Below are 27,156 nucleotides of genomic sequence, written 5' to 3'. Positions count from 1 at the left end.
AAGAAAAAAGCAAAATACGTGTTTAATCAACAATCGAAAAATATAGGAAATTACAAGTGTATGGCTAATGATTTGTTCAAAAGTCTTCCTTTGGGACCACACCTGGAAACCACACTACACTGAATGGTAATTATACCATTGTTAGGCTTAAAGCACTAAGAAATCTGACTTTCTCCTCTATATTGACCAAAAGCAAGAATGGGTTTTATCGGAATTTGACACTTACAGGTGGACTGATGTTTACAATGACCATCACTAACCGACTCTACGACACTGAAGGAAAACGGTATCATTAGGAGAATGATTATCCTAAGCTGACAATGTCAAACTGAAACTAGCATGATTTTTCTGGACTTCCACTACTAGAGGAGTTAAAAGAGAGTATGTTTATTTTTGCTGCAACACGGCAGAACTTCCCCAGCCCTTGAGTACACACTGTTCAGTTTTAGGATGAAACACCCCCTCACAAAGTGTGCTCTATAGCTATTGTACTTTGCAGCATGGCCAAACCATAGCAAACAGACTCTCCCTGGCCTTATTTCCAATGGGAAGTTAAGGAAGAAGGATTTGGCAGTCCAGTTTGATAAAGTTCTAACCTCTTGAGACTGTCTCCTTCCATTGCTAGAGAGTCTGTCTAGTCCCACCGCACATCACAGAGGAGGATGATCCCAATGATCCCAATGCTATGTAGTGGTTCATGATGTCATTTTTCTCAACCCTCCCCATTAGGTCACACACATCTAGAGAAATCATGCTTTTTTTTCATGGAAGGCATATATTATCAGATCCTCTACTGATGAGCAACAAAACAAAACCAAGGGCAAAGAATATCTGGAATGCCTACATTCAAGTACGGGGCAATTTTAATTTTCTAAACATTCAAGATGCCCACTGCATGATTCTTACTATATGACACTCTGGAAAGAGCAAGACTATGGAGGTAAGGGTTGGGGTGAATGTAGGGATAAAGGGGCACAGCACAGAGGACCTTGAAGGCAGTGAAGCTCTTTCACACGATACCGCAAAGGTGGATTCACATCATTACACATTTGTTAAAACTCATAGGATATATAACACCAAGGCTGAACACTAATGCAAATTAGAGACTTTGCCTGAAAATGATGAGTTAGTGTCCGTATAAAATGCACCACTGTTGTCAGGGTGCCTGGGTGACTCAGTTGGTTCAGCGTCCAAGTCTGGATCTGAGCTCAGGTCATGACCTCACAGTTCATGGGATCAAGTCCTGCATCAGGCTCTTTGCTGACAGCACAGGATTCTTTCTCCTCTCTCCCTCTGCCCCTTTGCTGCTCACACGCATGCATGCTCTCTCACTCAAAACTAAACAAAGGAACTGAGAAAAAGATACTACTCAAAATGGACCACTGTCATGCAAGATGTTGACAACAGGGGAGGCTAGGCGTGTACGGGAGCATGGTATGGCATATGGAGACTCTCTGTACTTTCTATCATATTTTGCTGTGAACTTAAAACTGCTGTAACAATAAGGCTCATTAAATGTAAAAAACAACAACAACAACAAAACACGGTATCCATTGAAGCTACTCTTACCATATATTAACGCATGATACAGTCACCTTGAAAATTAAGATAGATATGAAAGTAACACAGTAGGGGTACTGTCTCCCATATGGAATTATATGAAAATACATAAGGCAACATACAAAAATACAAAAGTTATTTGTATACTTAGGAAAGAAAACAATTGGTGAATAGGATCAAATATCTTATAACTATACACAGGAATTCAGCACTATATGAATCAAACCTGGGTTTTGCATATAATTAAGAGATTTTATTCTAATTTTAAATAAAAAATCATTATGTTGATCGTATCTAAGAATCGTAAGGAAAGCTTAATCACATCAAAAAAGATTATAATGACCTAATATGGCCCTAGTCTTTTTTGTACAAATACCTACTTCATATGCATGATGAAACTGAAACCAGTACCATGGTAACCATCATATTACTTGCTAGTAAAATAAAATTTTAAGACACCACCAAATATTAAGTCAGGGCTATAATTCCTATGCAGAACAGGTTTCATCCAGCAGGCCAAAGATGGCTACCCTCAGAACATCCTACTTGAATGACTGGCCCTTGGTTGTTCCCTGGGATCGTGGATTTAAGGAGGGTTCCCACCATTCCCTACCTGGTCAAGAGTGGCTCACTGTGCCTAAGTGCTGGTACAATCAATGTGCTTAAGGCCGTACACTTGATTTCCTTCTGGAAACCTGGAACTTTGGGACATGCTAAGGAGAAGATGCCTATGTGATTAGCGTTTGATGAAAACCTTGGGCACTGAGTATCCATAAGCCTCGTACTGGCAGACAACATTTCACTTGTGCTGTCCTAATTTCGTGCTGGAGGAGTTAAGCACATCCTGCTAACTCCATAGAGAAAGGATTCCCGGAAGCCTGCGCTTGGTCTCCTCTGGACTTCACCCCATGCACCTTTTCTCTGTGCTGATTGGCCTTTCTAGCCTGTCCCCATACCAAACCACAGGCATGAGTGCAACTATATGCTGAGTCCTGTGAGCTCTTCTAGTGAATAATCAAATCTGGGTGTCGTTGGGGTGCCTCTAACACAACTGTGTTATATGACATTTTTATTATTTGGGTCGATGTCTTACACGTGGTTACAGTCAGAAGGTTATGTCACAGAATACCTGTCCTGGAATCTCTTTTTCTTGGTATTTGCCTAGAAAATTCCTACATTCCTATATATCCATTTGAAGAAAGGTTTCAAAGGAATAGATGAAATCATGATGTCAGAAAGTGTGAAACAAGCAACAATCCTATTTTACTCAGAAAAACAAAAGAGAGAGAATCCTGGTGGTTGCCACTATGTTCTACCATATACAAGTTCCTCTCAAATATGAAAAATCTGTTCATTTTCTCCAACTCACTAGGACTTAGTTCATTTTTCTGGCAGATAGGAATCAAAGAAGTAACAGGGATCGTTCTAGAAAAAACAGAACTATCAGACCCAGTATAAAAACATACTACCGATTATATTTTTTTTTGTTTCTTTTCCTTAATGTCTTAGAAAATTAAAAATATAGTTCACCTATTAAAGGCAGTTATTGCCAAAATAATCAAAAAGTCATAATTACTGTGTCCAAATTGTCAGGGGAATTATCCACTCCACCCTGAAAACAGCAGATTTGAGAATTAAAGATCAATAGGACCCTTTTGGGGGAAGGCAAAGTGAGTTATCTTATATATAATTGGTTCAAAACTTGGTATTCCAATTGGGCATGTATTCTTGTTAAGTCACAGCTTACCAATTTCTGAAAAAAATATTAAAGCAGTTCACTTTAAAACTGTACCCTACAAAAATTTCTACCTGACGATCCAGAAAATGCTTTCAATCCTGACAGAGCATCATCACTGACACTATCACTATCACTGTGTGTACAGGTAGAAAGTCGTTTTGCCTAAGAAACTCATAAAGATGACACGAACTTGAGATTAGGTAGACCAATGCCTTAGAAGGAAACATACATATACGTTCAACATGCATATGGTGGAAATGTATTCTAATAGTAGTAGATTCCAAGACAATTTTCCTTAGAGCTTTCTTTAGGGATGAAATTCAGAAAGGCAGACTAAAAGGAGAGATATCAGAAGAAGGCCAATCAAAAGAAAATAAAGAGAGACAGCACTAACAAAATACAGTCAGGTATTCCAACATAACAAAAAAGACACAAGCAAAAATAATCCCGTATTGACTTTTTTACTGACATCACTAGAATTCCCAAACTACTGAGAACTAGTAGGTTCAGCGCATCACCTGACATTTTCTCCTTGTTATGATATTAGTTTTCTGCAATAACATATTGACACGAGGTCAGTTTCTCCAACCTGCTGCTCTGGAAACTATTTCTGATCAAAACTTCAAACTATTAAAAGTACAGCTGTCTCGGGATTCCATTCCAGAGACAGGGCCTGACAGTGGCTTCCAGCTGTTGCTGCCAGATTTTTGTCTCAGTATTCATCCAGAAGAGTTCTTCAAAGACTTGAGGAAAACCTCAAGTACTCCCACAAGAAGCAGGTAAGAACGACAACACTTTTCCTCACACTTGACTCCTAGGTTTTGACGATTATGGAAAAACGCTGGGCAAGTATACTCACCAGGCTAGACCATTTTCCCTTGACCCTGCCTGGGTAGGTGTTGCATTTACAAAAAGTTAGATAGGACCTTGGTGGATATGTTATTTTTCCACATTTGGACACCGAAAGCACCAACCACGTAAATAAAAGGCCTTACAACTCACAAATTGTTCTTTTGAAAAGGTTACCACCAGAGAACTTTTAAAAGTTAAATCCAACTTTGTTGGTAGTAATTTGATAAAATACTCCTGCTTGAAATTTTTAAAAGTTTTCTCAACATCACTTCCTCTAATTCCTCGCCTACTTTTTCCCTAGCACTCCTCAGTCTTCTTTACTAACTGCCACTCTTCCATCCATTCTCTCTAAATTGGTATTCCCAGGGTTTGTTCACTGGCCTTCGCATTCTCCATGTTCTCCATCATGGACAAGTTCAATCTTTATCCAAGCTATGACTCTGCCTAATAATTCTCAGCAGATTATTTCAAATCTGCACCTCCAATCTTGAAGGTCTATCTCCAGCTGGAAACTCCTATTATTCAATTATCCAATGACTGAGAATATCCTACATGGATATTCCATCAAAGTCAACATATACAGAAAACTACTGGTCTTCCTCATTCCTGCTGCTCTCCTCTGTTCATCTGATAAAGTCCTACTCATTCTTCATGTCCAATTTAAATGCTGGCGCACAACCTGGAAACCTCTGAATCTTCTGAGAGTTCTCTCTCACCCCCTAACTTTTTATATTCAGGAATCACAAACTCATATTAACTGTACTGTTTCTGTCTCTGCTTTATGTTTCCCCTGCTACTGCCCTAGTCAAACATGAGTTCTTAACTGATGATTTTCACAGGGAAAAAAAAAGCCACCAAATATTATTGTTATTTCTTAAACGAATAAAAAATTTTCAGCAAAACAAATGAGAAAGACACAAGGCCCAGAAAAAAAAAATTAATGGAATAAACTGAACCCCCTGACGTTTTCAATCTACACAGCTGAAAGTTTCACAATGGACTAATACCAGGCTAAGAAAACAAGAGCTTCCTTTGCCTCCCAGTCTCTTTATGTGGTTTCCTATAACCTATCCTCCATATGAGGGTTCAGCAAACTACAGCCACAGGCCAAATCCAACCTGCCATCTGGTTCTGTAAATAATGTTTTATTGGGGCCTAGTCCCATGTCTTCACTTACATATTGCTACGGCTGCTTTCACACTACAAGGGCAGAGCTGAGAGACCACATCACCTAAAATATTCACTGGCTCTTTAGGAAAAAGGCTTGGTGATCTGTATTTTATGCCATAACCAGAGTGTCCTAACTCAAATCTAATCTTCTTAGTCTTCTGCTTCAAATTCTCCAAAATCCCTGCATCAAATACTGCTGCCTCCCTCCCTAAGAGCCATTCCATATTCTTCATTCTTCCTAGAGAATCACAACTTTATTTGGACATTACTGTCTCCATACACAAAGAAGGTGGCCTCACCCTGGCTTCAAAAAGAGAAAGGATTATTCTAAGCTAATCACAGTACCTGATTTACCAGGGACCAGTTTAGGAGTGAGTATGTGATGTAACCTAGTCTTTAAAATGCTAGAGGAAGTCTACTGCAAGACTCTTCCTAGTGAAAAGAAACACCTAAAGAAAAGCAGTCCTTCCCACCCACTGGATGTTGCCATGTGAGAATATGATACCTGGAGCAGTTGCTAATTAGCCACCCCGGAAAGAGAAATAAAAACACCACCAACTCCAAAACTGAACAAGAGACGACGGGGATCCTGATGACATCACCGAACCATCAAAACATTTCTGGTTCCTACTGTTTTCGTCACTGTTAGAAGTCACCTATTATTTGCTGCTAAAAGCATTCTACCGAAGAAACACCCAAGGCCCATCGGGTAAGATCTACTCCTTTCTATAGCACTAACAAACTTCCATAAGCTTGTCTTACCTAGGTATTCACCTCATTCTCAACCATTCCCATAGCACACGTTTTCTACCAGCAAAACCCAACTGCTCATAAATCCTGCTAAGTTCACTCCTACACCTTCGCCTCTGCACTGCTGTGTACTCCGCCAAACACGTAATCGTGACACTTTACAAACATTGTCAAACATACAAATGTTGGTCCTGCCAAACATTGTCATTCTGCCTCTCTACCTGGCAAACTGAACTACTCACCCTGCATGCTTACCGTAGATTCTACCCAGTCTTTGAAAACTGATTCCTCACCATGAACTTACGGTAACTGGAACAAATGCCAATACAAAGTAACAATGGTAATTATAAGCTCCACGAGACTCTGGCACCCAGTAAGCACTAAAGAGAGTAAATAATACAAATGACAGGGATAACAACAAACTCCTCGGGTGCAGAGACTGGTTTTTGAATGTTTGTATTCTACAACGGGATAACACTTAGTAGCTAAAAGGCACTTAAGAGTGACTTGTGAAGTTAACAAATGGACGTGAATAAAAATGATTCCTTTGAAAATTATTTTTAAAAACCACAGAAACTTTTCTGTTTCAAAAACCGCAGGGACAGCTCTATTCTGTTATGAGCACCTTCGTGGTCCAAACGCTGTCTGCTCGATCTTTGCCTTTCCTGTAACTTCCAAAACTGACTTACAGAAGGTCTTTGGTAACAGTCTACCAAGTTAAAGCTTTCATCCTACTTTTCAGATTGTACAGTGCACTAGGTGCCACAACTAGGGAGCAACAGTAGCGTTTGTGTGTGTGTGTGTGTGTGTGTGTGTGTGTGTGTGTGTGATTGTGAAACATCTTTGTGCTTTTATTATAATTCCTGGAGCCCAAGTTGCCCTACTTGAATACTTATGAAGATAAAATTTTGACTAATGGCAACGGAGTATCTGATTCTAACAAAATTACAGTGTCATGACAATTCTCCAAGAAACAGAAGAAAACATTGTTCTAATGAAGTCAACATATCTCATTCTGGATTTGTTGTTGTTGTTGTTGTTTTTAAATGTTTATTTATTTTGAAAGAGACAGAGCATGCATGTACAGGGGAGGGGCAGAGAGAGAAGGAAAAGGGAAAATGCCACACAGGCTCTGAGCTGTCAGCAAAGAGCCCGACAGAGAAGTCTGACACAGGACTCCAACTCACCAACTGTGAGATGATGATGACCTGAGCTGAAATCAAGAGTTGGACACCTAACCGGCGCAGCCACCCAAGCACCCCTCTCTTTCTGTTTTGATTTATGAGGAGCGAAGTTGATAATGGTGAGACCTTGTTGATACAGTATGTGAAATAACCTATGCCTCTCAACAGGGCATTGCTTTTCTTCGGTACTACTGGCAGCTATCTGTAAAAAACAATCTCGTTGGCATTGCTGCACACTAGCTAAGTTTTGCAGTTCTTATGATTTGCCATTTGTTTATGGTACCAGGAAAGTACTGTAGAATTCCCAGTTTTAGGGCTGGTTCATTTTTTAATGAGACAAATCACTAGGTAACAATATTTACTAAATATAATCCATTTGTAAACATTTTATAAAAGATCCATTTTTATAGCAAGTGCAATTTGTTATAATATGTTTATGGAGGAAACATAAAACCTACTAACTTAAAAATCTTTTTTCCTCTGGGCACCTGGATGGCTCAGTTGGTGAAGCATCTGACCTTGGCTCAGGTCGTGATCTCGCAGCTCATGAGTTCGAGCCGCACATTGGTCTCTCTGCTGTCAGTGGTGAAGCCTGCTTTGGATCCTCTGTCTACCTCCCTCTGCCCCACTCCTGCTCTCTCTCTGTCTCTCTCTCTCTGTCTCTCTCTCTCTCTCTCTCTCAAAATTAAATACACAGTTAACAAAGCATTTTCGTATTTATTACACAAAGATGTCACATGGTATTTTAGGGGTCATGACTAAAATAATGAATTTCTTCTCAGATAATACTGCCTCATATTTTCAATTACCTACAGTTAACTTCTTAAATCATTCTGAACATTAGACTCTAAAGAAAGAAATTAAGAAAGAAAATAAATACACATGCAATTTACACATTGGTGTTCTTTTCTTCATTGTTCTTTCATTATCAAAACACCCTTACTCTGACTTTACCTATGTTAGGACCACCAAGAGCAATTCACTATGTAAAGTCTTACCTGGATTGCTATTTTGCAAAGAATTTTTAAGCATGATTTCTTCTTTATGGTGGCAAATTATTTCGTAACTGCTATGTATAAAAAAGGGTGATAAATAATATTACTATTTTAATGCTGACATGAAAAACATTTACCAAATACATCAAATTCTTAGAGTATTTCAAATAATATCAGAGCAAATACCAAAACTTGAATTACCCCATATACTTCAAATTTGTACATTCTGGAAGCTTTTCATTAAGTCTGTACTTAAAGAAGAAAAAAACAGGAAGATGAGCCAGTCATGAATTGAGGGCATTCTAGCTTAGTAAATTAGAACTAGCTTGCCCGGGGCACCTGGGTAGGTAAGCGCCCAACTTTAGCTCAGGTCACGATCTCACGGTTTATGCCTTTGAGCCCCACGTCGGGCTCTGTGCTGATAGCGCAGAGCCTGGAGGCAGCTTTGGATTCTGTGTCTCCCTCTCTCTCTGCAACCACCCCCCACCCCAGCTCGTACTCCATCTCCCTCTATCAAAAGTAAATACACATCAAATAGTAATGAGAATAATTAGAATTCGCTTGCCAGAATGGAAAGTGTTTGGAACTCAGAAGTCCTAGCTCTATAACCTATAGCTATTTGTTCTTGGAGAAGCCACTTCTCTTTGGCTCAAAATCTCCCTCTATAAAACAAGGGAAATTACTGCCTTAGTTTACAAGGTTGATAAGAGGATTTAATGAGATATTATACCCAAAACATGGCCTGTCAGGCCATGGCCTCTTAGGTGATGCTCTTTACTCTGGGAAGGGCAAGATGAGACCTTCCATGACCTCAGAAAAGATGCTCCACAGGATTTAAAGCGGTGGTCCAGGGGCACCTGGGTGGCTCAGTCCGTTGGGCATCCAACTCTTGATCTCAGCTTGGGTCTTGATCTCAGGCTCGTGAGTTCGAGCCCCATGGTGGACTCCACGCTGGGCATGGAGCCTACTTAAAAAAAAAAGGCAGGTGTACAGATCTACTAACAAAGGAGAAAGGGAAGTCCGATCTCTTCCTGCAGCATCATTTGAACCTCTCTGACAGCTTAGAATGGTCCCAACTAACATCTTCTGGCCAAAAAAAGACAAACAAGATCCTCAAAGGGTAACTCATAAGGAAAGTCTAGGCTAAGGTATGGGTTCCACATAAGGTCTTTGAGCGTGGAGGGACAGGGGTGTATGGCAAAAGCCAGGAGGCCCAGCTGCCCCAACAGGGTGCTGGTGCTTTGGGATAGCTGCTGAGCATATGTGCATGTGCAGTGAACAAAAGAAACTTTGTAACTTTGAAATCTAAGTGTGGATCACCACGAAGACTGAAAAATCTGGATCAGCCAGGGAATCCTGGGAGCAAAGGTCAATCACGACCAGACTGCAGCACCAGTTTCAACAGCAATGCCGCAGAAACAGAATCAAACAAAACTGTAGAATGATCAGATGCCCTTTTGTCCCCTCCAAATGACTTGTGAAAGAGGACTGTCTCTTTGGTCTTAGGGTGCTCCTTAGGTTCTTGGAAAATTCAAGGGACAGAGTACAGGAGATAGCCCTCAAAGGAAAGTATAGGGTCTTCTACAAAACTGAACATTTCAAGACCCAGGTTACTAGTTAGAAAACACAGAGATGTAACATTATTTGTGCCCCATGCAGAGGGCTTATACTTGAAATGAAATGCATAATCCTGGAGGATAAAGGTCTCAAAAGTCCTGAGATAAAGAATCCTGCACACATTCCTACTTCCAACTAGTCTAGTGCTTTGCTTGATTTCTGGCTCATGTTGTGGACTAGCCGACTGCCATTCCAAAACTGCCTGACCAAACTACGAAATCCCATCTGTTACATACGAAGATAACAGTTAAATTATTTTAAACCTCAGTTTAGTAATAACTAGCATTTTAATACAAACACTTACAGATTAAAACCCTTAATATAAGCATATTCATCTGCAGCCCATCCATATACATCTTGAGGAAAAGGGTCAATACCTTGCTGAAGAAGAAGCCTGACTACATTTGTTGAGTCATAATTTACAGCAAGCATGAAGGCTGTTCTAAAATAACAGAGATAACTCCACTCTTAGGAATCTAGAGTTGTTTAAACAGCTAATTTGATACACTTTATCAGGTTAATATCTTGCCTATCTGTTCAGAATCGACCATTTACATGTTTCAGTGTTCATCTTTGTAAATGATCTCCAAGGCTAAAATGAAGGGACAAAAAGGAAGCTTCTTGTCCCACTTGGGTGATGTATTATAGAGCTGCTAATTTAAAGTCCTTTGATAAACAAGAAACTATGCTGAGGTCACTTATCCGAATAGGTAAAGATTTTAAAAACGAATTCCCCATGTCTTCCTTAATCTGATACAGTGCACTTCAAAGCCATCTAGAGGTCACGTAAGTATAGAAACTATCTGCAGGCTTAAAATGATAATATTTTAATGCGAATGCTAACAAAATAGGCATAATTATAGTTAACAATGCTGATAAGCGTATGGTAGGCACTAAGTTAAATGCTATGTATATAAAATATTATTTACGCACAACCACCCTTGAAGGATATATTATCATCATCCTTTTCATATCAGGAAACATATCTAGTGATGATACGTAACTCTCCCAAGGTCACAACACCTAGCCAGTAGGAAAGCTATGAATCAACCTAGTCTTGTGTGAATCTAAAGCACATCTCTTCCTTCTTTATCACCCACCTATAACTTATCCTCATTAAAGGAAAAGTCTATTCAGTTAAAGTTATCTTTCATCTTTCTACTCCTACCAATTAAAAATAAAATCAAAAATACATATACTGGACATGAAAAAGGGTAAAACCTGATGAGACCTGGTAATAGCAATTAATCATCACTTAGAGATCACCTAACGACATCAGTATTCCTCAAAAAAGAAAAAAAAAAGCAATTTAAAGAAAAGCGTCATCCAAAAGACAAAACAACTCCTATTTATATTTAATACGCATCTTTTTTCAAACATTTATTTGCTTTTGAGAGACAGAGCTCAAGCAAGGGAGAGGGAGAGTGAGAGAGAGAGGGATACACAGAATCCAAAGCAGCTCCAGGCTCCGAGCCGTCAGCTCAGAGCCCGACGTGGGGCTCGAACCCACGAACCATGACACCATGACCACAGCCAAAGTCATAGACTTAACCAACTGAGCCACCCAGGCACCCCAATATACATCTTTGAAGGAAAAATCTATATGAAGTAGAAGTTCTTTTTGTTTTAAGTTTATTTACGATTTATTTTGAGAAAGAGAGAGAGTGCACGCGAGAATGTGGGCAAGGGGCAGAGACAGAGAGAGAGATTGAGAATCTGAAGCAGGCTCTGCACTGTCAGCACAGAGCCTGATGTGGGGTTCAACCCACGAACCATGAGATGATCACCTGAGCCAAAGTTGGATGCTTACCTAACTGAGCCACCCAGGTGCCTCTATGAAGTAGAAGTTTAAAACAATACCATAAAAGGGTTAAGAAGGCCAATATTGTGTCATAAAGTAAATTAAGAGCTGAGAGTCCACCCTTTATAAAACTAATATGAAATCCCTTCAGTTAACACAAAATCATGTGGCAGAAAAAACAAACACACAAACAGAAAAACCCACTGCAGGAGCAACTGGGGGACTCAGTTGGTTGAGCATCAGACTCCTGACCTCAGCTCGGGTCTTGATCTCAGAGTCATGAGTTCAGGCCCAGCGTTGGACTCCAGGCCGAGCATGGAACCTGCTTAAAAATAAACACTGCAAATGACACGAGTCAACATCATCAAGGAATATGAATTCTGCTATACCCTGTTCTTCATGTGGCCCAGTCAGAATAATTGCTTTCTGCCTAACTGGTGATGTGTTGACAGTTTTCACTATATAATTATAAATTAATCTTCTTCTTCTGAAGTTAATCTTCCTGACTTGAGTAATTATTACCACTCTAGAACCATACTAAGGTTTAAAAGAAAACTACTGCACCTTTTTGATTTATCCTCTGCATGTATATTTGCTGCCTTTTCTACTAAAACTTCCACTATTTGCTGTTTGTTTTCATTTACAGCAACTAGAAGTGGTGTGAAGTTATCCTGTAAAAGAGCAAAAACAATTTAGAATTTACAAAATTACACCTTTCCATACGGAATTTTAAAACATACAAAAGATCCTCTAAACTTAAACATATAATACAAAAAGTAAATAAAAAATGGCCTCTTCCTTCCCACCCCTGTGCTTTCACCTGCTGCTGCTCCTCTTTAAACTAGCCCTCCTCCACTGGGGCACCTGGGTGGCTCAGTTGGTTAGGTGACCAACTGCAGCTCAGGTCATGATCTCAGGGTTTGTGAGTTTGATCCCTGCATTGTGCTCTATGCTGACAGCGCACGGCCTGGAGCCTGTTCCAGATTCTGTGTCTCACTCTCTCTCTCTCTCCCCTCGCTCTCTCTCTCTCTCTCTCTCAAAAAGAAATACACATTAAAAATTGTTTTTGATAAAATAGCCCTCCTCCACCTTCTTCAACAGATTATATGCAGTCATTCTCCCAAATTCACTTCAAACACTGACTGGTTCCAAGATCGTTGCCTGTATCACATTACTTATGATGGTATACTGTAGTTATTGTTCCCTGTCTAAACCAAGAGCTTCTTGAGAGCAGGGGCTATTTCTTATCTCTATATCTCCAAACTCCAAAACGCAGCAGTAAATGCTTTACGTACTTTTACTGAACTAATAACCTAAATGATGATCTCTGGAGTAGTGTTTCTTAAATTATCTTCCAAAGAATACATACTTTGCCAGAAGGTAAGTACTATGTCCCAATGGAAAGATTTCATGATCACCTATGTTTGAGAAATATTATAAAACTGCATTATATGTCTGGCATTACAGAAATCCATTTAAATCTGCTCAATCCCCATTTGACAATCCTTTTTGTGGCAAACATTCACATTTGAGGAATCAGAGTTTCAGGGATATAGTTTGGAGAGCTTTCCGATAAAGGTGAAGCTTTTCCCCAAGTTATACAAACTTGCTTGTCTTCTGTCAGTGGTATCAGGATCCACTGACATCCGAGATGTCAACGTAAGGCATTCCTGCTCCAAATGGGTCACTAAGGAGACGGGCTCAGAACTCCAAGAGATAAGCTTCAAATGAACTTTGATTCCTTAACATTAAATAGCCCCTGGGCTTTCTCCTATTATAAAATGCTAAAGTTTTATCTTAACTGTTAGGAAGCTCAATATGAAATTTTATTCTCAATTATAATAATCCTGGGACCCTAATGCATATCTACTTCTAAAAAAAAACTGTTTGTATCCTAGCGGTATTCCAGTTTCCACTGGAATAGCTACTTACTTTATATTTTAGGCAAAATATAAATCGGAAATAAAAATATAATGGCTTATCAATAAAAATTCAAACACTGGTTTCTACAGATCATTTTTAGCATAATGAAAGTGACTACATTATTTGCATTTTTAGGGAACAATGATGAGGAGAAAGAGAATATTGCCTGCAATAGGCATAACCTATTCAACTGTAACCATGATTAATGTAATACGGTTTGCAAATATTCCAATAGGAATACGATTATTCAAATTTTGTTTCTGTTAATGTTTATTTATTTTTGACAGAGAGAGAGAGAGAGACAGAGCATGAGCGGGCAAGGGGCAGAGAGAGAGGGAGACACAGAATCCAAAGCAGGCTACAGGCTCTGAGCTGTCAGCACAGAGCCCCACACGGGGCTCGAACTCACAGACCACGAGATCATGACCTGAGCCGAAGTCGGACGCTCAACCGACTGAGCCACCCAGGCGCCCCAGGAATACGATGATTTACAGTACACAGAAGGAAAAAGTGTCTTGTTTTCAAACTAACTTATGGGGCACCTGGGTGGCTCAGTCAGTTAAAAGGCCGACTTTGGCTCAGGTCATGATGTCATGGTTTGTGAGTTCAAGACCTGCATTGGGCTCTATGCTGACAGCTCAGCCTGGAGCCTGCTTGGGATTCTGTGTCTCCCTTTCTCTCTGCCCCTCCCCCACTCATGCACGTGCTCTCTCTCCTTCAAAAATCAATAAACATTAAAAAAATAAATACAATACAAAAACAACTTAGAAAGTCTAACTTGGAAAATTCAATCCTATTCCGAAGACATTAACATAAAATACAAAATATATATTAGAAATCAATATGGATTGCCTTGAAAACCTTGAAATCTTTATCAAAATAGACCATAAAACAGAGGCGCCTGGGTAGCTCAGGCGCCTGGTAGCTTAGATATATACATATACGTGTATATGTATGTATATGTATATATGTACATATATATGTATATGTATATGTATATACATATATACATGTATATGTATATATGTACATGTATATGTATATATGTATATACGTATATATATGTATATGTGTGTGTATATGTATATGTATATGTATATAGATAGATCATAAAACAGTAATTGCAAACGCAATGCTTATGGAGGCAAAGTAGGTGACTCGGGTAAGTGAAGAACCCAAGTGGGGACAGTAGCAAACTGGAGACACACACGCCTCATATAAAAAGGCAGCCACTGGAATGCATACCAAACAGTAGTATGGGCTCAAAGTACCAGGTATAATTCTATAAGAAAAGTCTGAAATCCAGATTTCTGCATGAGTGCCATAATTTGTAACGTTGACTCAATTTATGGAGGAAACTAAACACATCCAGGGGCCAAATTTCGTCAATAGCCCACGGGTATCTTGGTTATGCATAAAGTAAATATTTGTATGTAAATCTTTCCTGAAGTATCAGTATCACGTTTTACCAAACACTTAGGCCCCAACATGTAATAAAAATTGCTATTCAGACTCATAAGAGGGGAGCCTGGGTGGCTTAGTCAATTGAGCATCTGACGCTTGACTTCAGGTCAGGTCATGATCCCAGGGTTGTGGGCCTGAGTCCTGCATCAGGCTTGGCACTGAGCTTGGAGCCTGCCTGAGGTTCTCCCTCTCTCCCTCTGCCCCTCTCCCCCACTCACACTCTCTCTGTCTAAAAGAATCACAACAAAAAGACTCGTAACACCCACTTTAAGATTTTTTCCAACGCTTATTAAAACTGCAATCTATCTGTGTTTAATTCTCCCAGACTGTTAAATAGACAAATTAGTTCACAACTATGCTGAAACTAAATTATTAAAACAATTCCCAACTCTATTGTCACTAACTACATTTCCATGTTTAAAACTACCATTTGGATTATGCCAGGGCTATATGAACTTAACAGACATCATAAGACAGTCTGTCACATAACTTCAACTAATAAAAAAGATTCAAGATTTTCTCCTATTGCAGTCATGAAAACACTGCTTGTAATAACCAAATGGCTATGAATATAAGAGAGAGAGAGAGAGAGAGCAAGTGTGAGCGAGTGGGGGAGGGGCAGGGAGAGAGACTCATGTGTCTCTGCACCATCAGTGCAGAGCCCAATGTGGGGCTCAAACTCACAAACCATGAGAGCACAACCTGAGTGGAAGTCGGACGTTTCATCAACCGAACAACCCGGGTACCCCTCCCTTCAGTAGTTAGCTTTTTTTTTTCTTTTTTAAATGTCCACTTATTTGTGAAAGAGAGAGAAAGAGCACGAGCAGGGGAGGGGCAAAAAGAGAGGGAGACTACAGAATATGAAGCAGGCTCCAGGCTCTGTCTAAGCTGTCAGCACAGAGCCCAACACGGGGCGAGAACTTGTGAACCGTGAGATGATGACCTGAGCCTGAAGTCAGACGCTTAACCGACTGAGCCACCCACACACTCCAGTAGTTCTTAACCAAGAGTTGTAGCACAGTCTCAAAAAAAATATTTCTAAATATCCATGTCTATGTATACATGTTACGAGATTTACTCAAACTCTTCAGGGGAGAGTTTAGGCTTGTAAAAAAAAATTGCAACTTCCCCAGGGCACTGGGATTCACCACCACGATTCCAGGTGAGAGCTGGTGCAGCAGCCAATCACATCAGTCTCATCTATGTGGCCAACTCCCTCTATCATTTGAAGATTTAGCCAAAAGAATGACTTATCAAAACTGCCTTTAATTCCCCTGAGCAGAGGGAGAACAGGGACTAAATGTAAAGACAAAATGCAACTTGATTTCATTACTTTTAAACTTCTTACTTCCCACCAAGATATTCTAGATTTCAGAACAGAGTTTAGACTCTTATCTAAGTGGCTGTTTCTGCCAGAATAGGATTATATGACAGTTAATTATTTGTTCTTTCCTCTCCTTGCCCACTTCATCAACCACCTGTTCACTGCCAATCTGATTGCCTCTGAGTCCTCTTACACTTGGTCTCTAGGCAGGTTTACAACTCACTCTTTCCCTAAGTAACAATTATTCCCCTCGAAAATTGAAGACTCCTTGACTAAACATATAAACTGAAGGGAAAAAAAATAATAAAACAAACAGCCTCTTCTTGTTATTTTCTCTCACTTGCCAAATTTCCAAATTGGCCCACTTAGTTCTTACTGCTCCCTCCTTTCCCCTTTTTCCTCTTAAGCCTTGGCCAATAAAAGATAAATCCCATTTTTATAAATCACTTTTTTATCAAATGTGAACTTGTCAACAGCAGCAATATTTTTTATTGTAAAATGCATTTGTTTTCTTTGAGTTTTAAGACAAAGCCTAGGGCAAATTTTGCTTTCCTGTGTTGTTTTTCACTAATAAAAAAAATTGGATGGGAAAAAATATTTGAAAACAAAATAAGTTTTACCTTTAGCAAATATATTGTTTTCATAAATATTTGCCATAAATACATAAAACAAAGCAGTATTCTCTAATGTTTCTTTAGAAGTATCCTTATTTAAAATGAAATCTTAGGGGTGCCTAGGTGGCTCAGTTGGTAGAGCATCCAACTTCGACTCAGGTCTTGATCTCACGGCTCATGAGTTCATGACCTGCATTGGGCTCTGTGCTGACAGCTGGGAGCCTGGAGCCTGCTTCCGATTCTGTGTCTCCCTCTCTCTCTCTGCCCCTCTCCCACTCTTGTTCTGTCTCTGTCTCTCTCTCTCTCAAAAACAAATAAAAAATAATAAGAAGGAAGAAAGAACAAAAGAAAGAACGAAAGAAAGAAAGGACGAAAGAAAGAACGAAAGAACGAAAGAACGAAAGAAAGAAAGAAAGAAAGAAAGAAAGAAGAAATCTTAGATAAATAAGTTGTTTCCAAATAGTTTCATTCAGGGAATACTTGAACTTCCAAATACGTAAAATTGACCCTACCCATGTCAACCAAGGGTGTTCCTTCAGGGGCTTCAGCAGTGAGAGGTAATGCATGTCAAAGAAAAGGCAGGTGGGCCAGCAAGTATGGCCATCATCTACTCCCCATGTACAGCTACAACCCTGCTGAGGAGCTACACAAGGTTGAGCGGGAGCTACTCTCTGAAGTGGGACACCCCAACATGGTACATGGCTGGCCGAGTGGCTACCAACACAAGTAGATGCCTTGCTGGATGTCAAGACATGACCTGACCCCAATGCCCTCATCTTCAGAGCACTGGGGCCTGCAGTGCCCAGCACCTACAACCTGTTGCTTTCTCCTCCCGCTTGCACACATCCAAGCTCTCCCTGCTGGGTCTGGGTCTCCATTCCTCCTCCCACCTATCCCCAGCAGCACCCCTTGCCTAAGCCCCTGCATAGCACCCAGCCTCCATCATCACCTCACTCCCCTCACTAGACCTTTAGTCCTTTATGGGCTCTGAGACTACCATCCACTTATAGGCACTAATGGAAACATTTTCTTTCTGGGGTGGAACGGTGGCTGGGAGATACAACTTTGCCCTTTCTGTGGGCACTACCTTTTTCTAGCCCTCCCTGACTTGGCATTGGAGTTATTTCTATGATGACAGGGCCTGATGGATAGAATTCAGTGAGTGAGTGTGTGTGTGTGTGTGTGTGTGTGTGTGTGTGTGAAATAAAACATTTTGAGGGTAAAATATTCATATATATATATATATATATATATATATATATATATATATAAAATTTCAAATAATGTATAAATTAGTTCTTTACCTTATTTCTTGCTTCAGTATTCGCATTGTATAGCAGCAGCGTCTCTATTATGGATATATTATCACCAAAGGCCGCATAGTGGAGAGCAGTGTTGCCACTCACATCCCTAATATTTGGATCGGCACCATTTTCCAATAGTATGTTTACACATTTCTCTTCCTGGCACTGTACGGCCTGTCAGTGATATGCCAAGAAACAGAGAATTTAAAGTAAGCATGCCACAGGTTTCACCGATTCGTTTTGTTTCAAGGCAATAAGTTCATTTCATTCTAAGTAATGACATCAAATCCATCTCAGGCAGACATAGCTGCTACTACACACCTTCATGAGAGCTGTCCTGTTTTCATGATCACAGAGGTTAAGATGGCATTTCCTCTCTACTAGGAGGGTCACCACTTCTGGATGGCCATTGGCACAGGCCAAATGGAGAGCAGTCCTAAAAAAGTGAGAGGACTTTTTAGGAAATGATAGTGCACTCTCTCAAAACATGCAGTTAATTCAGGAAATTGTAAACATTAAGTAGCATGTTATTCCTATGCCTCCAAAACAAAGATTCAGTTTTCCTCTGGAGAAAGTACAATATTTAGTAGTGATGACTCCTCACACTAATAAAAGAGCAGCCTGTTTGAAGAGAAAGAGCATGACCTCGGGATTCAGCTCCACTAGGGTTTCAGTCCTAGTTTAACTCTGCCACTCACTAGTTATTGCTTAGACTTATCCTCAATGTCCTCAACAAAAGGGGATAAAAATAGTCGTTGTCTCGGGTCACCTGGCTAGCTCAGTCTGAAGAGCATGTAACTCTTGATCTCAGGGTCGTGAGTTTGAAGCCCCACGGTAGGTGTAGAGATTACTAAAAAAATAAAAATAAAAAAAATAACAAAATAAAATAAAATGAAATAAAATGAAATGAAATAAAATAAAATAAAATACATAGTAGTTATCTCACAAGACCTCGTTGTGATGCTTAAGTGAGGATCTATGCAAGTATTTAGAACACTTCCTAGCACAAATAACATCTCAATAGTTGTTGGATAATATAATTTTTACCATTACTACTGCTTTACATAGACAACACTTCAATTAGGTACCTTGATACAATTACACCTACTTTGCAGACATGTTTTAAGGATTAGCAAGAATACTGCATTCCAATGATTCTAAGATGCTCATTTTGTCACATTTTAATATCTCTGACATTGGAATGCAATTTATAACTCACAATGTCTTACAACTGTAACTGGCAGGACTTTAAAAAAAATTATTGGTACATAGAATAGTGGGACACCATAGAATCTTGGTGCCTTCCATTATGTGAAATGATGGTATATACAATAGGTCTATTGCAGTTCTAGTCATATGATTGGCATTTAAATAAATTTTAGTTCTGAAAAGCATTATAGGAAAAGAGGACTAAATTAACAAAAGGAAAACATTTTTAAGGACTTCTTACTTTGCCTCTCAAGAAAGTTTAAGCCAAAGGAAACTCAGGATTCCAATGACCAGGAACAGCTCATTTTATTAAATATTGAGGTCTACAGATTGTACGAAAATCAAGTATTTCCAATGATCAATATTAGTACTTACTCCTCTCATAAATTTCAAAAGGGCAGGTAAAGGTTATCTTTTACAATTTCCTAGCTTCAGAAACTTTGAAAGGAAGGAGGAAAACTTCCATTGAGATTAAGTCCTAATACTTCAATGTAAAATTTCTCATCTTAGGGGTGCCTTGCCGGTTCAGTCAGTAGAGCATAGGACCTTGATCTCAGGGTTGTAAATTCGCCCCACGATGGGTATAGACACTACTTAAAAATAAAATCTGGTGCAGGGGCGCCTGGGTGGCGCAGTCGGTTAAGCGTCCGACTTCAGCCAGGTCACGATCTCGCGGTCCGTGAGTTCGAGCCCTGCGTCAGGCTCTGGGCTGATGGCTTGGAGCCTGGAGCCTGTTTCCAATTCTGTGTCTCCCTCTCTCTCTGCCTCTCCCCCGTTCATGCTCTGTCTCTCTCTGACCCAAAAATAAATTAAAAAAAAAAATAAAATAAAATAAAATAAAATCTGGTGCAGAGCCTGCTTTCGATGCTCTGTCCCTCCTCTCCCTGTCCCCCTCCCCCTGCTCATGCTTTCACCCTCAACAATAAACAACACTTAAAACATAAAGTAAACAAGATAAAAGCTGGGGCACCTGCTGGGTGGCTCAGTCTGTTAAGGGTGCAGCTCTTGATTTGGGCTCAAGTCACGAGCTCATGTTCACTGGCTCAAGCCCCGTGCTGGGACTCTTTGAAAAGTGTATTGGAAAAGTTCCTGCTTTCAGCACGGGGTCTGCTTGGCATTCTCTCTCTGTCCCTCCATTCCCCCCACCCCCCACCCCCACCCCACCCCTCTCAAAAAATAAATAAAGAAAGAAACTTAAAAAAATAAAATCTTTAGAAAATAAATCAATAAAATTTCTCATCCTGCTCATACTGTGCAAAATGAAGTCTTTGAGAACAAAAGGATCTCGGGTAGAGCATGTCCGCTATATAATATATGTGCAGGTTCTAGTTGATAAATAAATGGATGGAAAGAGTGGATAAATACAGTTGGAGAGTTCAATAGTTTTAAAGAAAAGGTATATAAAGGAAAGCATACTTCTGAAACAGTAAATAATCACTTATATTTGCTAGGGCTTATTTTTTTTCATAAGCACACAACTAATATATTTTATTTTCATGATTAATATAAATCATTTACCTATTACATGTAATAAAGCTACCTATAACAGAAAACATATGTATATGCTTAATATATGCATAATAAAATCTGCAAGTGCAAATAAAAATACTCCCTTTACTTCTGAAGAGGCCAAAAGTTGTCCAGATATGCCAATCCTCAAAAGACATTTTAATTAACTCATTTTTCTTATTTTACATCCAAAAATATTTTGTAACACAAAGTGAGAAATTATTTTTATGTATATAAGATTCATATTCTTGCTCTTCTCCAGGATTACTTCAACGATAATAAACCCTTTCTGTTGATAATAAACTTTTAATAGGACCTTTATACACCTTTTCCTGTAGAAAGCACAGATTTTCTTTGAAGGAAAAGACAAATGCATGTAAATACAAAGGTTCAGAAATCACAAATGTCATCACATTTTGTGCATTTTTGGGCTTAACATAAAACCATAGTCTGCTTGTGTGTACCTATGATCACACTGATTTTTGTTCTCACTTGATGATCAACTAAAGCACAGCTCTGCGTCTCTGTGTATATCTATTATCTATGCCACCTTCAATGATCACATATCCATCTTATGGATGTAATGCCATTTACTTATAAAAGCCATTAGACGAGTTCTTCTTAATACATTGCTACTTTAAATAGTGCTGAGAAAAGCAAAGTGTATGTCATTTATCCCTAGTGATTTCTTAAAGATATTTTAGTAGAAATAAAATTGATGGGTAAAAGGAATACATATTTTTTAAATGTGGTACTTACACCAAACTGTCTATTGGAAAGCCGAAAACAACTTAAACTTTAAGCGGCAGTATAAGCACCATCACTCTATTTTCACAAAGGTTGTAGATGGAAAACGGTATTTCAGTCCCTTTTTAACTTAAATTTCTTTTTTCCCAGGGACACTATATTTCCCTATGTCCACTGGCCCCTTGTAGATATGCAAAGAAGTACTTTGCACGATTTCAAATTACAGATTTTTTGTTCGTTTTGATTTCAAAGACTTCCCTGTAAAACGAAGATATACCCTGTTGTCTGATACAAATATGTTGTAAATATTTGCAAGTGCATTGTCTTTTATTTTAATAATATTATTTTCTGATAGAGGCTTTTAGGTTTTTATGTTGCTAAACCAATCTCCAGAATTCTTGATTTAAATTTTTTTAATATTTATTTATTTTTGGGAGACAGAGACACAGCGTGCAAGCAAGGGAGGGGCAGAGGGAGAGGGAGACACAGAATCTGAGCTGTCAGCACAGAGCCTGAAGCGGGGCTCGAACCCACAAAGCACGGGATCATGACCTGGGCCAAAGTCAGACCGCTCAACCGACTGAGCCACCCAGGGGCCCCGATTTTTTTTTTTTTTTTTTTGAGAGAGAGAAATAGAGAGAGAGAGAGAGAGAGAGAGCGGGAGGGAGAGAGAGAGAGAGAGAAGGAAAGAGAGAGAGAGAGGCCAAACAGAATCCCAAGCATGCTCCACATTGACAGCAGGGAGCTCGGTGAAGGGCTTGAACCCACGAACCCCTGAGATTATGACCTGAGCCGAAATCAAGAGTCAGAGGCTTAACTGACTGAGCCACCCAGGCACCCCCCGAAAGTCTTGCTTTTCAAGTCATTTTTAGGATGGGTAAAGAGGCATTTGTGGGTGTTTTTTCTGTTACTTTTCTTATTTTGCATATTACAATTTTTAAATTTATATCCCATCTGGAACCTATTTTAGGGAGATAAAATTCTAACAAGTTTTCTCCAAATCGGCTGTTTTTCCACTACTTACGAATAATTCACCTTTTCCTACTAATATGAAAGGTCACCAGTATCAAATTCTAAAGTCTTATGTATATTTGAGCGTTGGTCATGTTCTACTCTGCACCACTCCTTTATCTGTCTTTTCAGCTGTTTGTAAATGAATAATTTGTGGAAATTTCAGGTACATTTGGATATCTGGAAGGGCAAATCTACCTCCTATATAAAAACATAAGTTCTTAGGTTAATTCCAGTTCGTTAACATACAGTGTTCTATCAGTTCCAGATGTACAAGACAGTGAGTCCAAAAATTTCCTTAATGACATCACAAGAAGAGCCTGTGTAGCTCAAAATTCTTAAAACCAGGATGCTTTCATTTGCTTTACCTAAAACTGACAAATACAGGAAGGGTACACATTTTGAGAAAAAGGAGTCCTCCTATTCAGAGCCATCTTCCACTTCAAAAGGTCCTTCCAAGGCGCCTCAGTAAACAGCACACATACCTAAGTGTACACAGACATAAACTGGATACTGGATTCTGTCCCAAGAATTTCTAGCCCAGGAGTTGATTACAGGAATTATTTCTCCCATCACGCACTTTTCTATGTATGACATTATGGTATGAAAATGAGTCCATTAAAAACAACATGTTGCCGACACTTAATTTCGTGTGTATTACTATTGAAATTTGGGTAAATCACGTCAAACTTGAGAGTCAAGTGGTCTATTCAGGAATTAACGTGTACGTGCCAGGGCAGCTGAAGATTTTGTTTTTGCCGCTCACGCTGTCGGCCTGGGTGCTAGACCACGTAGGGTTCCCACGACCGAGGGGCAGCAGGACCTCAGGAGGGAAGAGAACCCAGATCCCCGAGGGAGGGCTCGGACGCACAGGTAGAGCTAGGCCAGGTGTGCTCTTCTCCCAGGTCCGTCCCGCCTCCTCCCTGCCAGCCTCCAAGCCCCTATTACCTGTTCATCTTGTCTCTATCATCCACGCCATTTTCCCCCAAGAACAGAATCTGCTGCACTTGCGCTACGTTGCCCACGCAGGCAGCCTTGTGGATCTTTCTGAGATCTCTGTCTCGGACGTGGTAACCCAGCAGCGAGTTGTCAATTCTATTATTCTTCTGCCCAACGCCCCCGCCCTGCCTCGGCAAGCCAGAAGCGGAGCCCAAGGGCGACGGGCCTTTCTCCCTCCCGAACCCCGAAACCCTCTTCATTGCGAAGCCTGCGGGCTCCCCAGAGACTTCACCCCGCCCTCCCTTTCCACTACCTCCCGAGCCCAACACTAGCGCCGGAGATAGGCCAAACCCGCCTGGCCACAACACCCCAGCAGTGAGGAGCCGCGTTTGGGTAGCTGCCACTTCTCAGAAACCCGCCGCAAGCAATACCGCCAAACACAAGCGCGCTTGCGCACTTCAGAAGAGGCAGTCACTGCGCGTGCGCACAGAGGCCTAACTGTCAACGGTACCCACAGCCCCGACGCCCACCCCCCCCCCCCCACGCCCGGCGTGGCGCAGCGAACGGAGGGGAGGGGGCTCCGGTGGGGAGTAGGGGGTGGGGCGGGGGCCCAGGCCGCGGAACCCAGCGGGAGCCAGCACCTTGCTCGCTACGCTCCGGTGTCACCTCGGCACACTTCTCGCCCCACGCGCGCCTCCGGGGGGCCCCTCCCCCGCGCCGCAGCCCGGGGTGCAGCCAGGCGGCCGTGCCCGGACCGCGGGAAGGGGTGGAGGTGGGGGCGTGAGGCGGGGATAGGGACCGGGCCCGGCGATGCCCGCGAAGCCTGGAGCCCGCTGCAGCCGCCACCGGATCCCGGGATGGGGCGAGAGGCTGCGGCGGAAGCCAGCATCTCCCAGCCTGGGGCTCCGGGGCCGCGGAGCCAACGATGCCGCCGCCGCCGCCGCCGCTGCCTCCACTGCTGAGACCAGGCTGGAGATGGGTGAGTTGACCCTGGCGTCCCGGGGGACCCGCGCTGCAGCCCCTCCATCCACGCACTCCTGGCCCTCCGCCTCCATCTCCGTGCTCCCGGCACAACCCCCACCCCACGCCGTCAGGGCTCCCACAGCCCCCTCCCTCCCTGAGAGTGACCCCAGGTACGGCAGCGGGAGCGGGAGTCCCAGGCCCTAGGGTTGGGCGCTTCGAGACAGGGAGGTGGGGGCGGGATGCCAGGGAGACTACTCAGCTCCGACGCGCCCCCACCCAGGCCCAGCGCAGTGCAGCGAACGGAGGGGAGGGGGCTCCAGTGAGCGGGAGGGGGGGGCAAGCGGCGGAACCCAGCGAGAGCCAGCACCTCTGCTCGCCGTGCTCGGGTCTTGCCTGGGCACCCTTCTCGCCCCACGCTCGCCTCCCAGGGGGCCCCTTCCCCACGCCGCGTCCCGGGGTGCAGTCAGGCGGCCGTGCCTGGACCGCGGGAAGGGGTGGAGGTGGGGGCGTGTGACGGGGATAAGGGCCAGCCCGGGGCCGCGACGCCCGCGATGCAGGGCGCCAGACGCAGCCGCCACCAGAGACTGAGATGGGGCAAGAGGCGGTGGCAGATGCCAGCATCTCTCTGCCGGGGGCCCTGGGGGCTGCGGAGTCGCCGCCGCCCCCGCCGCTTCTGCCTCGGCTGCTGAGACCAGACTAGAGATGGGTGAGTTGACCCTGGCGTCCCGGGGGACCCGCACTGCAGCCCTTCCATCCAGGCACTCATGGCCCTCTGCTTCCATCTCAGCGCTCCGGGCCCAACACCCACCCCGCCAAGCCGTCAGGGCTCCCACAGCCCCCTCCCTCCTGAGCGTGACTCTAGGGGCGGGAGTGGGCGCCCCGGGACCGGGGGTTGTGGGCGTCGAGACAGGGAAGTGGGGACGGGATTCCAGGGAGACTACTGGGCTCTGACGCCCCCTCCCCCAGCCTGGCTGGCCCCAGGAACTTTCCCAGGCCCCAGAGGGCAAAGCCTCATGCCTTAGATACCCTCCCTAGGCCTGGGCGGGGGGCGTCCCCGAGGCGCGGGACTCAAAAGGCGCTTTGTGCGCTGTGCCCCCCACCACCCAAGCCTCCGGAGCGGTTCCGGAACAGGGCGGGTGCGGAGGCTGGGAATGGGGCTGCTTGTGGGGTCCAGGCGGAGGGGCGTGGGGAGAGCACCCCTAGTTCTTTCCTTGGGGTTGGGGCGGGGGCGGAGCGCGGCGAGGCTCAGGCGCTTTTCACTGCACTGCCCAGGGTGGGGAAGGGAACCTGGCTGGGGGAGGGCGCTATGAGTATCTGCAGATAGTGAGTTCTAGAAGCTGGGGTGGGGAGGAGAGCTTGTGTGTAAGTGGGAACGGTGGCGCCTGAGCTGGGTGGGGTGCCAAGAGAAGCAGAGGTGGGTCTCAGCCAGCCCTAGTAGTGGGAGGTCAGGTGACTCTCCTGTCTCTGGAAGACTCCCTAGAAGGCCTGTGGGCAGGAATACTACCCCAGAGAGACCCCCTCCATGGCCCCCCAGAACTGGCACTGCCCCATCCCCATAGCACTCCTTGCCACTCCTGGGACACCAGTCCTGACCTGCCTTGATGGGGAGCTGTGGATACTGGCGGGTCACCTCCCCGGGCAGGGCAGGTACTGAAGATCCAGGCCTCCGGGTGCTGAGGAGATAGGCACAGGGTCTTGGGAAAGTTTGGAAGAGGTTCTGGCAGCCCAGGGAGGAGAGAGAAGTTGCTGGAAGAGTTGGCTTGCTCAGCACTGAAGGGAAGGGCACTCTAGGTAGAGGGAATGGCTGGAGCAGAAGCTGTGAGATGTGAGCGCCTGGCCAGGGTGAAGAGCTGTGGAAGTGGGGCGCTGGTCAGGCACGGGAATGACCCTCGTGAACGAAGGGAAGGAGGGCCAGGTGGAGGTGAGGTGTCAGGCCATCCCAGCGAGCTGGCACAAGCAAGCTCCCAAGGACAGCGAGGCGCGGATGGGGCGGGCAGTGCTGGCATCTGGCACAGCAGGCCCTCTGGGAGTCTGCCCAGGGTCCCTGCTGTGGTCAGGGCTGCTTGGCCCACATCTGCCGGTGGCTGGACTACCCCAAGCAAGTCTGCTTTCTGAGTCTCAGTGTCCACGTCTGTCAAACGGGGAGACTCCTCCACAGGGTTGTGGGGAGGTCTGCATGAGGTGATGAGTGTAGGGAGCCCAGCACCTGAGAAAGCCTGGGGAAATCCTTGGCCGCTGTGCCAGTTTGCTTACCTGGAAAACGGGGGCCTTGATGTCAGCTGGTGGGCCAGGCTCACTTTACCTGGTGGCGATGAGGATCCTGTGAGGGCTGGATGTGACCCGGGGAAGCCAGGGGCTGGGGGCACTGCAAGACCTTGTGCTCATGCTATTCTGGAAGAAGAGAGAAGCAGTGGGCGGTGGCCGGGGCGGGGTGGTCCTCCTTGTGCCCCCATGGGCACCTTAGCCATGGCATTCAACGGAC

General features: G+C 43.1%; 1 protein-coding gene across 1 annotated transcript in view; it reads right to left on the bottom strand.

The window, feature by feature from the left end:
* LOC109261428 (ankyrin repeat domain-containing protein 26-like) overlaps positions 1-23,986 on the bottom strand; it is a 112,214-nt gene extending 88,228 nt beyond the window's left edge. The window contains exons 1-5 of the mRNA XM_053902241.1: positions 23,721-23,986; positions 18,618-18,732; positions 18,297-18,470; positions 12,232-12,338; positions 8,253-8,323 (exon numbers count right to left, since the gene is read on the bottom strand). Coding sequence (XP_053758216.1) covers positions 8,253-8,323; positions 12,232-12,338; positions 18,297-18,470; positions 18,618-18,732; positions 23,721-23,971 — 718 coding nt within the window. The 5' untranslated portion in view covers positions 23,972-23,986. The remainder of the gene's footprint in view (positions 1-8,252; positions 8,324-12,231; positions 12,339-18,296; positions 18,471-18,617; positions 18,733-23,720) is intronic.
* Positions 23,987-27,156: the final 3,170 nt, after the last annotated feature.

The sequence above is a fragment of the Panthera pardus genome, unplaced genomic scaffold, assembly GCF_024362965.1.
Source record: "Panthera pardus isolate Hobbes unplaced genomic scaffold, ASM2436296v1 HiC_scaffold_15, whole genome shotgun sequence".
Lineage (NCBI taxonomy): Eukaryota > Metazoa > Chordata > Mammalia > Carnivora > Felidae > Panthera > Panthera pardus.
This window is presented reverse-complemented; position numbering and strand designations above follow the sequence as displayed.